This window comes from Penaeus vannamei, chromosome 19 (assembly GCF_042767895.1).
Source record: "Penaeus vannamei isolate JL-2024 chromosome 19, ASM4276789v1, whole genome shotgun sequence".
NCBI classification, from domain to species: Eukaryota; Metazoa; Arthropoda; class Malacostraca; order Decapoda; family Penaeidae; genus Penaeus; species Penaeus vannamei.
In genome coordinates, this window is record NC_091567.1 from 1,911,273 (window position 1) to 1,923,772 (window position 12,500).

The 12,500-nt window shown below is 38.2% G+C and overlaps 1 protein-coding gene across 1 annotated transcript in view; it reads right to left on the minus strand.

The window, feature by feature from the left end:
- Positions 1–1,568: 1,568 nt before the first annotated feature.
- LOC113828743 (phenoloxidase 3) overlaps positions 1,569–12,500 on the minus strand; it is a 12,663-nt gene continuing 1,731 nt past the window's right edge. Inside the window, exons 4-14 of the mRNA XM_070133708.1 lie at positions 12,307–12,420; positions 11,391–11,593; positions 11,019–11,169; positions 10,034–10,138; positions 9,124–9,306; positions 8,684–8,812; positions 7,843–8,025; positions 6,508–6,646; positions 5,653–5,757; positions 4,852–4,982; positions 1,569–2,125 (exon numbers count right to left, since the gene is read on the minus strand). Coding sequence (XP_069989809.1) covers positions 1,898–2,125; positions 4,852–4,982; positions 5,653–5,757; positions 6,508–6,646; positions 7,843–8,025; positions 8,684–8,812; positions 9,124–9,306; positions 10,034–10,138; positions 11,019–11,169; positions 11,391–11,593; positions 12,307–12,420 — 1,671 coding nt within the window. The 3' untranslated portion in view covers positions 1,569–1,897. The remainder of the gene's footprint in view (positions 2,126–4,851; positions 4,983–5,652; positions 5,758–6,507; positions 6,647–7,842; positions 8,026–8,683; positions 8,813–9,123; positions 9,307–10,033; positions 10,139–11,018; positions 11,170–11,390; positions 11,594–12,306; positions 12,421–12,500) is intronic.

The following is a 12,500-nucleotide window of genomic DNA, read 5'->3' on the forward strand; positions in this document are numbered from 1 at the left end:
GCTTGAGAAAGCAAGCGAAATGCTTGAGTTGGCAAGAAAAACGCTTGAGATTTCAGGCAAGAACTTTCCCTGCTTAAAACGCTTATAGATGCAACATTGCCTTTTCTCGAAGAAAGGTCTAAGGTCGCTGTTGTGAATACATAATGCGCCAGTATAAGCTCACATGTTAAGAACAGCTGAAACAAATGCTGACAAAACAGACTATACTGTGATCTATCTGTAATCTATCAGTATAGATTCAGAGATGATAGAAGTGAACATCATCGTAGGTCAAGGAACGACTCTTCAACAATAACAGGAAATAAACTTAATGACATTACTGGTCTAATTAAAAGCGTATTCTAGAAACAGCTATGAGTTTATTTTAATACAAAGAATAGCCCAAAAATGATTATTGAAACATGAAGAATAGTCTAACAATGTCAATCAATTATATAGAAGATATCCTCTTGCTAGTGATTGAATATATTACAACATCAACCATATACGACGAAGTATGATACGAGAATCACTGTGAATAATGATAGCATGATAATAATCAGCAATATGATAGAAAAGGATTATATCTCTAACGGATACATTAGTATTGCATAGATAAAGGCACCAAAGCAATGTGAAGACAATAATAATAAGAAGAAGCAAGATGAGCCAGTCAGCGCCGCTCAGACTCAGTGCAGGCGTCCGCAACAACGGGGTCAGCGTGGCTCGGCAGGATACGGCCTCAGACCAAAGGGACTGCTCTACAGATATTCGAATGGGTGTGTTACATACACACGCGCAAGGACGCACACAAACAGATACACACACATATATATATACATATATATATGTATATATATATATATATATATATATATATATATATATATATATATATATATATATATATATATATATGTGTGTGTCTGTGTTTGTGTGTGTGTGTATGTTTGTATATATATATATATATATATATATATATATATATATATATATATATATATATATATATATATATGTATATATATATATATATATATATATATATATATATATATATATGCATACACACATGTATATAAATATATATATGTATATACCATACACACACACATATATACACATACATATCATATATGCATGTATATATACATATATATACATATGTATGTGTGTATGTAAATACACATATATACATACATACACACACATATACTCACACACACACATACATACACACACAAACACACACACACATACACACACACACACACACACACACACACACACACACACACATATATATATATATATATATATATATATATATATATATATATATATATATATATATATATGTGTGTGTGTGTGTGTGTGTGTGTGTGTGTGTGTGTGTGTGTGTACATATACATATATATACATAGGTATATGAGAGAGAGAGAGAGAGAGAGAGACTATGTTAACTACCCTTTTCGACTCTTACAGCATGGGGTATGGTTGAAACCTCACTGGTATCACTGAGAGTTAGCTTAGGAGCAGAGGAGCTGTGTTATATGGTACTGAGAGTAAGTGGAAATAAAACGAGCTTCTAACATTAATGTAGATTTATTTAAACGCATTTCGTCTGTTCAAATATCATGATTATAATGAATAAAATATACAACTATCTAATACTGATATGTGTAAGTAGTTATTACAGATAATACAGTATTACAGGGAACACAGTTTTCACATTTTATACATAATGAAAACATTTAGTATTTCTGTATCTGCAGATACAAAATATATTATACAACACTGTACCAAAATCCAAATATTAAACAGATACAAAAGAAATGTACACAATAGCCATTTCTAACTCTAATACAGAAACCGCACCAAAGAAAACGGACCCCAATTTGAAGGGAGACTTAACCATTCAGTCTCGGTTCAGCCTCTCTGCCAGGAACTTGATGCTAATCTCATGGATAAAAGCGTTCTCGAGGCGCGCATAGTCTGCAGCGGTGTTGACAGGCTGGTCGAGGAGCGTGGGCGGTGGGCGGCGGTCGAACGGAAAGCCCATGGGCCGTGTGTCGGGGTACTTGGCGTCCTGGATCCCGCAGAAGGAGACCCCGTTGGCACACCCTCGGGCAGCTGGCTGGGTCACCTGTAGAAGGGAGAGGAATGTTTAAGCTTTGTGATGAAGATAAAGATATAATGAAGAAGATAAGGATATAATGGAGAAGATAATGATATAATGAAGAAGATAAGGATATAATGAAGAAGATAAGGATATAATGAAGAAGATAAGGATATAATGAAGAAGATAAGGATATAATGAAGAAGATAAGGATATAATGAAGATAATGATATAATGAAGAAGATAAGGATATGATGAAGATGAGAATATGATGAAGAAGATGAGGATATAATGGAGATAAGGATATAATGAAGAAGATAAGGATATGATGAAGAAAATGAGGATATAATGAAGGGGATAAGGATATGGTAGTGATATTTAGGATACCATGGAGAAGATAAGGTCATGGCGATGAACATCCGAATATAATGTTGAAGATAAGGATATGATATGAATGTAAAGATCAGGATATTAGGATGAAGAATGTAATGGCGGAGGTAAGGATATAGTGGTGGATATAAGGATACAGTGCTGAAGACATAGATATGATAAGGATATAGTAGTAAAGATATAGGATATGAAGATAAATGATATATGGGTGAGATAAGGACGATGTTGAAGATATCGATATGATGCTGAAGAAAAGAATATGATAGTGAAAATAATGAGATAAATTTATGATAGTAAATGAGACAATCAGCAGAAGACAATCAGCTGATACAGTACATATATTCATTCACATACGCCAATCAGCTGATACAGTACATATATTCATTCACATACGCCAATCAGCTGATGCAGTACATATATTCATTCACATACGCCAATCAGCTGATACAGTACATATATTCATTCACATACGCCAATCAGCTGATACAGTACATATATTCATTCACATACGCCAATCAGCTGATACAGTACATATATTCATTCACATACGCCAATCAGCTGATACAGTACATATATTCATTCACATACGCCAATCAGCTGATACAGTACATATAAATTCACACACGCCAATCAGCTGATACAGTACATATATTCATTCACATACGCCAATCAGCTGATACAGTACATATAAATTCACACACGCCAATCAGCTGATACAGTACATATATTCATTCACATACGCCAATCAGCTGATACAGTACATATATTCATTCACATACGCCAATCAGCTGATACAGTACATATAAATTCACACACGCCAATCAGCTGATACAGTACATATATTCATTCACATACGCCAATCAGCTGATACAGTACATATAAATTCACACACGCCAATCAGCTGATACAGTTCATATATTCATTCACATACGCCAATCAGCTGATACAGTACATATATTCATTCACATACGCCAATCAGCTGATACAGTACATATATTCATTCACATACGCCAATCAGCTGATACAGTACATATATTCATTCACATACGCCAATCAGCTGATACAGTACATATAAATTCACACACGCCAATCAGCTGATACAGTACATATATTCATTCACATACGCCAATCAGCTGATACAGTACATATAAATTCACACACGCCAATCAGCTGATACAGTACATATATTCATTCACATACGCCAATCAGCTGATACAGTACATATATTCATTCACATACGCCAATCAGCTGATACAGTACATATATTCATTCACATACGCCAATCAGCTGATACAGTACATATAAATTCACACACGCCAATCAGCTGATACAGTACATATATTCATTCACATACGCCAATCAGCTGATACAGTACATATAAATTCACACACGCCAATCAGCTGATACAGTACATATATTCATTCACATACGCCAATCAGCTGATACAGTACATATATTCATTCACATACGCCAATCAGCTGATACAGTACATATATTCATTCACATACGCCAATCAGCTGATACAGTACATATAAATTCACACACGCCAATCAGCTGATACAGTACATATATTCATTCACATACGCCAATCAGCTGATACAGTACATATAAATTCACACACGCCAATCAGCTGATACAGTACATATATTCATTCACATACGCCAATCAGCTGATACAGTACATATATTCATTCACATACGCCAATCAGCTGATACAGTACATATATTCATTCACATACGCCAATCAGCTGATACAGTACATATATTCATTCACATACGCCAATCAGCTGATACAGTACATATATTCATTCACATACGCCAATCAGCTGATACAGTACATATAAATTCACACACGCCAATCAGCTGATACAGTACATATATTCATTCACATACGCCAATCAGCTGATACAGTACATATAAATTCACACACGCCAATCAGCTGATACAGTACATATATTCATTCACATACGCCAATCAGCTGATACAGTACATATATTCATTCACATACGCCATTCAGCTGATACAGTACATATAAATTCACATACGCCAATCAGCTGATACAGTACATATATTCATTCACATACGCCAATCAGCTGATACAGTACATATATTCATTCACATACGCCAATCAGCTGATACAGTACATATATTCATTCACATACGCCAATCAGCTGATACAGTACATATATTCATTCACATACGCCAATCAGCTGATACAGTACATATATTCATTCACATACGCCAATCAGCTGATACAGTACATATATTCATTCACATACGCCAATCAGCTGATACAGTCCATATATTCATTCACATACGCCAATCAGAATCAACCAGCTGATCGTACACAATCCCACGACATACCTTATCTTGGGCATAGTCGGTGAGCATGAAGAAGAGCTGGAATGGCATGCCCTCGGGTCGTCCACGGGGGAGGAGCATATGCTGAGGCCACCCGCAGCCGCAGAAGTTGAAACCCGTGGCCTCAGGAGAAGCTGTGCAGAAGGGACGTCGGTGTGAGAAGATTTTTTTTTCTTTTGTTTTTATTTTCGTGATTGGGAGTTTTGTTATTGTTTTTTGTTTATTTTTCGTTTGTTATTAGTTTTATTTGTCTTTTATTTATGATTAGGGGTTTAATTTTTCCTTTATTTATGATTAGTTTTATTTTTCATTTGTTTATGATTAAGAGTTTTGTTATTGTTGTGTTCATTTTGCTTCTGTATCATCACAAGTTTTATTTTTGTTTTGTTTATGAATCGGACTTTTATTTTTGTTTTGTTTATGATTCGGAGTTTTATTTTTGTTTTGTTTATGAATCGTTTTATTTTTGTTTTGTTTATGAATCGTTTTATTTTTTCTATCTATGAATCGGAGATAAAGACAGTCTCTTCTTTCTCTCTCTGTTATGCTTCGTTTGTTTTTTGTCTTGTTACTGTCTGTCTGCCGTCTCCCTCCCCTTTTCCCTCCCTTTCCCTCTTTCTCTTCCTCTCCTCCTCCTCTCCCTCCCCCATCTCTTCCCCTCAATCCCCATCCCTTCCCCTCACTCTCCCTCCCCAATCCCTTCCCCCTCACTTTCCCTTCCCCACCCCTTCCCCCTCACTCTCCTTTCCCCATCCCTTCCCCTTTCACCCCCCCCCCCTTCCAAACAACACAAGCAAAGGTCACCTGGATCGATGTTGGCGTTCTCAAGGTCCCTGAAGGTCAGTTCCTCGGCGTTCGTGATGGAGGAGTCCTTAGATGACCTCACGACGTGGTTGCTGCCTGGCTTCACTGAAAGGTCAGGGAGAAGTGAGGAATTGGGGATTACGTGGCTGATTAAGGAGTGATTTTTTAATATTATTTTCATATTATGTATTTTTTATATTATTTTTATATTATGTTATGTATTTTTTATATCATATTTATATTATATTATGTATTTTTTATATCTATATTTATATTGTTATATATTTTTTATATATTATGCATTTTTTTATATTATTTCTATATCATATTATGTATTTTTTTATTTTGATTAGGTTGTAGATGGTGAGTTATAGATGGGATGTTGTTAAGTGTAGATAATAATTATGGATTTCGGAATAATATTTGGTTATATTATGACTTGATAATAATTTATAAGGCTTTATTCTTATAATAAATCATGGATTGAGACAAATTATATGCTTGAACCATCACGGCATAAGACTTGATTTTACTTAGACTTTTTCTTTCCATAATTGCCTACAAATTCAAAGACGATTTTTACTTAGACTATTTCTTCCCATCATTGTCTATAAATTTAAAGACGATTTTTACTTAGACTACTCCTTCCTATCATTACCTATAAATCTAAAGCCGATTTTTACCTAGACTATTTCTTTCCCCCATTCCCTATAAATATAAAGACGATTTTACTTACCTTTTCTTCCCATCATTACCTATAAATTCAAAGACTTGATTTTACTTAGACTATTTCTTCCCATCATTGCCAACAAATCTAAAACATTTAGCCGAATCTGAGACCATTCCTCAACTCACAGGAGACGGTGAATTTGTCCATCTCGGCCCACAGAATGCGCTGTTCCATGAAGCTCATCTCTTGGCCTCGGGCGTTGAGCTTCGGGGCCAAAAACACCCTCACTGTCACTTCCTTGACCCCACGTCCGCTGTTGCTCACCTGCAGAGGGGAGACGTGAGAGAGAGGAGACGTGAGAGAGGGGAGACGCGAGAGAGGGGAGACGTGAGAGAGGGGAGACGTGAGAGAGGGGAGACGCGAGAGAGGGGAGACGCGAGAGAGGGGAGACGTGAGAGAGGGGAGACGTGAGAGAGGGGAGACGCGAGAGAGGGGAGACGCGAGAGAGGGGAGACGCGAGAGAAGGGAGACGTGAGAGAGGGGAGACGCGAGAGAGGGGAGACGCGAGAGAGGGGAGACGTGAGAGAGGGGAGACGTGAGAGAGGGGAGACGCGAGAGAGGGGAGACGCGAGAGAGGAGAGGCGCGAGAGAAGGGAGACGTGAGAGAGGGGAGACGCGAGAGAGGGGAGACGCGAGAGAGGGGAGGCGCGAGAGAGGGGAGACGTGAGAGAGGGGAGACGTGAGAGAAGGGAGACGTGAGAGAGGGGAGACGCGAGAGAGGGGAAGTTCAGAGAGGGAGAAAGGGGAAGGGAAAAGAGTGTGAGGAAGATGGTGGGTGGGAAGAAATGATTTTTAAGATAGAGAGAATCGGGGATGAAGCTAACACGCAGGAATAGGAGTTTAAGTAACAGTTGTAAAAGCTAAAATAACTCCCTCAAATGCATTTCTTTTCGTGAACTGAAAGTACGCTTCTGTCACCTCATTTCACCTCATCTTGCATACATCAGCAATGACCTTAGTGACCTCGGCTGTAGTACCATTGTTTCAACTTTTGTGACCTCATACGCTCATGTTTACTGTTGATTACTCATATCAAATCACAACAGCCCCAGTACCTACAAAACTTAAGCCTCAACACGCTAAACTGGCTCGTAAAATGGGTAATCATATATAAATTACATTATATTACATTATATCATAGCATAGCATACATCGTATCATATATCATATAATATCAGATCATATGTCATATGATATCAGATCATATATCGCATGAACATATCATATCATATCATATACCATCATATCATACCATATCTCATCATCATATCATATCATATACCATCATATCATATCATTATACCATACCATATCGCATCATCATATATCATATCATATACCATCATATCATATCATATCATACACCATCATATCATATCACATCATACACCATCATATCATATCACATCATATCATCATATATCAATACAACGCGAACTCCAGAAGCCCCAAAGCCTGACCTGCAGGTGATAGTTGAAGGGCTCGTGGTCGAGGTGTGTGAGGCGCACCATGACAGGCCGCCCGTTGAAGTCCAGCCCGCGACTGGCTTCGAAGAGGCGCGTGTTCCAGCCCGTGTGGAGGACGTCCGCCTCGTTGTTCCTGACCACGCCCGCGCGCTCGATCTTCACGCCCGCAAGATTAAGCTGGAATAGGGAGTGGGTGTCGTTTTGTGTGAGGTATGAGAGGTGGTGTATTTTTTCGATCTGTGGGGATATGTATATATATTTTTTTCTTTATTCTTTCTGCGGAGAAATGTAAAATGAGTGTTCATTTTTTTCCTCATTCAGTAGAGATATATAAAAAAAAGTAAATTATTTCTTTATTCTGGGGAAAATAAATATATATCTTAATATCTTATCTGAATATCTTATCTGATTTTTTTCCATAGTACAGGGATACACACCAACAAAAATATTCACACACCTTATCATTTTCCCTTCCCGGGGATATCCGCAACCTCATCAACATAATCTACCAACCAACTACGACAAGATCTCATGGGATCAGGCAAGGTCTATATGCCATGTCTTTGTTTATCTTATTTATTATACTATATCTAAACTGCAGCATGAGAATTACAAAACTGAATCCCCGTAAAATAAGCGATATAGGCCGATATCTAAAATTACTTAAGTATCTGCTCATTTGCTCCCGTTTTCTATGATCTCCTTCCCACCCTACCCCCGCTCTCCCTCCGCGCCACGTGACGTCATAGGCCTCATCACCCAAAGCTGCCAGAACTCCGAAGTGACGAGACCTGTACTTATCATACTTATATAGACTTTGGGATCAAGAACTCACATCCTGCTCAGTGTACGGTCTTTGCATCAACTTGTACTCTTGGAAGGTGTCGTCCACGAACTTGTGCCAACGGTAGAAAACTGGGTCCCTCATGGCAGTGGAGGTGTCGCCCATCACGGCCATTTCCTCCTGGAAGAGAATTATGGATGGGGTTTTGTTGTTAGGTTCTTTTAGGTGTGGTGTTTATAGTTTCGTTTTTTATTTTTTCTTTCTTTCTATTTAGTTCTTGTTTACATTCTTTCTCTCTTTCCCTCCCTCTACTCTCTGTCCCCATTCCCTCTCTCCCTCTTCCCTCACTCCCTCCTTCCTTCCCTCCCTTTCTCTCCCCCCTCTCTCCTTCCTTCCCTTTCTTTTCCCCCTCCCTCCCTTTCTCTCTTCCCTCTCCATCCCTCTCCCCCCCCCTCCCCTCCCACCACCCACCCAACGCAGAATGGCACTACCTTATGGGCGAAGTCGGGGTCATGCGAAAAGGCGATGAGGACGTGACCCATGTTGTGGAGGTCACCGTAGTAAGGCGAGTTCACGCTGAGATTCGAGTCGGCCTCCAGCGCGTCGCCCAAGATGTCGATGCCTCTCTTGCCGGAAGTGACGTCATCGGAGAGGACAACCCGTTTGCCTGCGCGCTGGAAAGGGGGGCGGGGAATAATAACAATATGATTAGAACAATTATGATGATGATGGTGATAATGATAATGATGATGATGATGGTGATAATGATAATGATGTTGATGATAATGATTAGGTAATGATGAAAATAATAATGATAATGGTTAGACAATGATAAAAAAACAATGGTTATGATAACAATGACGTTATGATAATGATGACAGTGATGATGATAATAATAATAATAATAGTAATAATACTGATTATAATAATGATAATATTGATTATAATAATTATGATAAGAACGATAATCATAATAATAATAATAATAATGATAATAATAAAAATAATAATAATTGTTATTATTATTATTAAAAAGTAATGAAAAATAAATAATAATGATAGTGATAATTATAATAATAATAACTATAATGATAACAATAATAATGATAATAATGATAATAATGATAATAATAATGATAATGATAATAATAGTATTAATAATAATAATGATAATGATAATAGTAGTAATAGTAATAATAATAATAATAATAATGGTGATAATAATGATTATAATGTTCATAAAATAGTAGTAATAATAATGATGACAATAATGGATAATTTTTCAAAATGTGCTACAAAATGGAGCCAATAAGACGACCAAACGATAAGAACAACAACAAAACAATAAACGCCGGAACGAAAACAAAAACGCATCGACGAGACCAACTCGAATGCGCTTACGTCGATCATGAACCCCTGGTGAATGGCATCGAAGAGTCTCGAACGCCAGATCTCCAGGTCGGTGACGTCGGTGAAGTCGAGACCAAAGTCATTTCGCAGAAAGTCCTGTTGCGAGAGAGAGAAAAAGGGTTAATTGATGGTTTATTCTTTTTTTTTAGTTCTTGTTTACATTCTCTCTCTCTCTCTCCCTTCCCTCCCTCTACTCTCTCTCTCTCTCTCTCTCTCTCTCTCTCTCTCTCTCTCTCTCTCTCTCTCTCTCTCTCTCTCTCTCTCTCTCTCTCTCTCTCTCTCTCTCTCTCTCTAATAATTCTAATAGAGCTTAGAAAGAGAGCGAGGTTCATTTAAGAAGGATTCAGGTTCTTTACATTTGTTTGTCTGTATATCTGTTTATCTATCTATGTTGTCAACTGTGGATATATCTATCTGTATATAGTCAATCTATCTAACTGAATATATGTCGATATATCTAACAATATGTATATCTGTCGGTATATCTATCTATATGTATAGCTGTCGGTATATCTATCTGTCTATTTATCGATCTATTTCTGTATGTCGATCTATCTATTTGTATATCTGTTGATCTATCTATCTATAGGTCTATTAATTGATTTATCTATTTGCATATCTCAGTCTATCTATCTGTATGTTTGCCGATCTATTTATCTGCGTATCAGTTGATCTATCTATCTATATGTCTATTTATCGATTTATCTATCTGTACATCTCGATCTATCTATCTGTATGTTTGTTGATCTATCTATTTATCTGTCGATCCATTTATCTATATGTTTGTTGATCTATGTCTCTTTGTCTATCGATCAATCTATCTATCTATCTATCTTTATACACAATACATATACACAAATAAAACAACAGATAGAGGCTACTAAGAATAACCCTCACTGCTACGACAGACAACCCATACACCAAACAGGCTAGTTACGCGAGCCAAACAAGTCAACGACAGGTATAGCCAGAGGACCTGCATCACGGTATCGTCCTGCCTCGAGCCCCAAGCTCTTCCGGAGTTGTTCACGGTGAGCTTCGGGAAGTATCCGTCCTCGATGGGAGCTCGCCAGTTCTCGAGCTTCTGCACCCTCGGGAGGCCCAGGGAGAGGCGCTCCATGTCGTACCTGACGGAGGGGAGAGGGATGGTGGTTTGAGAGAGTCTGCTTTTTGTTGGTTTTAGTTGTTTTTTGCTATGTTGTACGGTGTGTTTCGTAGAGAAATGGACACACATGAACGTACACATATATACACATATCCACATCTATTTGTTTATCTATTTATATATACAGATCGATATTTCTTTCTCTCCTTTTTACCAGTCAGTTTTCAGCGAGGTTCTCCCTACCTGGCGACCATCTGCTGATGCATGTAGAAGAACAGTTCCCCCTTGCGATCTCGGTTGACGCCCATGTCGATAGGGTAGACGAGGTGCCAGTGCCAGTGGTGGGCGTTGATGCCATAGTCCTCCCTCCAGTAGGCCAGACGGTGCTCGGGTTTCAGGTGTGTCCCGGAGAACTCGAGTCCGTGCTCCACCACAACTGGCTCGGACTGCAGATGGCGCTCAAAGTTAGACGGGATGGAAAGGTAAATACTCAGAAGGTACAGCGGTAGCGTGTGTGTGCGTGTGTGTGTGTGTGTGTACGTGTGCGTGTGTGTGTGTGTGTGTGTGTGTGTGTGTGTGTGTGTGTGTGTGTGTGTGTGTGTGTGTGTGTGTGTGTGTGTGTGTGTGTGTGTGTGTGTGTGTGTGTGTGTGTGTGTGTGTGTGTGTGTGTGTGTGTGTAGCGTTCAAGAATATGATATAAACACCAGATCAAATTAAGCACAGAATTTCTACGTTGTATTTTTTTAGTACAATTCGTATCCACGTATCCTTACCGGACGCAAACAAAGTGTTTTTTACCTTTTTTTAACACTCCTTTCTTTAAATAAACAATGTTCCGTCACTCCTATTTAGGGAACCTGTCACGACAAGTTCCTCATAAGGGAATTTGACTATATGCTACAAGTGGATGATGATAGTGAAATAGAAGGAAAACAAGTAGGTTTCTATTAAATAATCTCTACACAAGATATTCACTACGAACGAAAAAAAAAAACACTACTCAACAAGAAAAGAAAAGAATTGAAACATACATATAAACGCAATTCCCCTATTCTTTAAAACTTGTTCTCTACCACAATCTTTCATAACCGAGGCCTAACATACAATTTCCCATTTCCAAAAAAAAAAAAAAAAAAAAAAAAAAGGGTTTTAAGCTTACCTGATTCGGGTCCGTTCGGTTGACCTCCAACTGCGCTTTCATTAGTTGTTCTTGAGGGATGAACTTCCCGGGAAACACTTCAATTATGCTCGGCAGACGGACGTTGCGAAGCTCCTGGAGATGATGAAGCGAGGGAATTAACAATTTTTCAAATTTATTTATCTGTCTACTTCTCTTTCTCTTTGTTTCTCTTT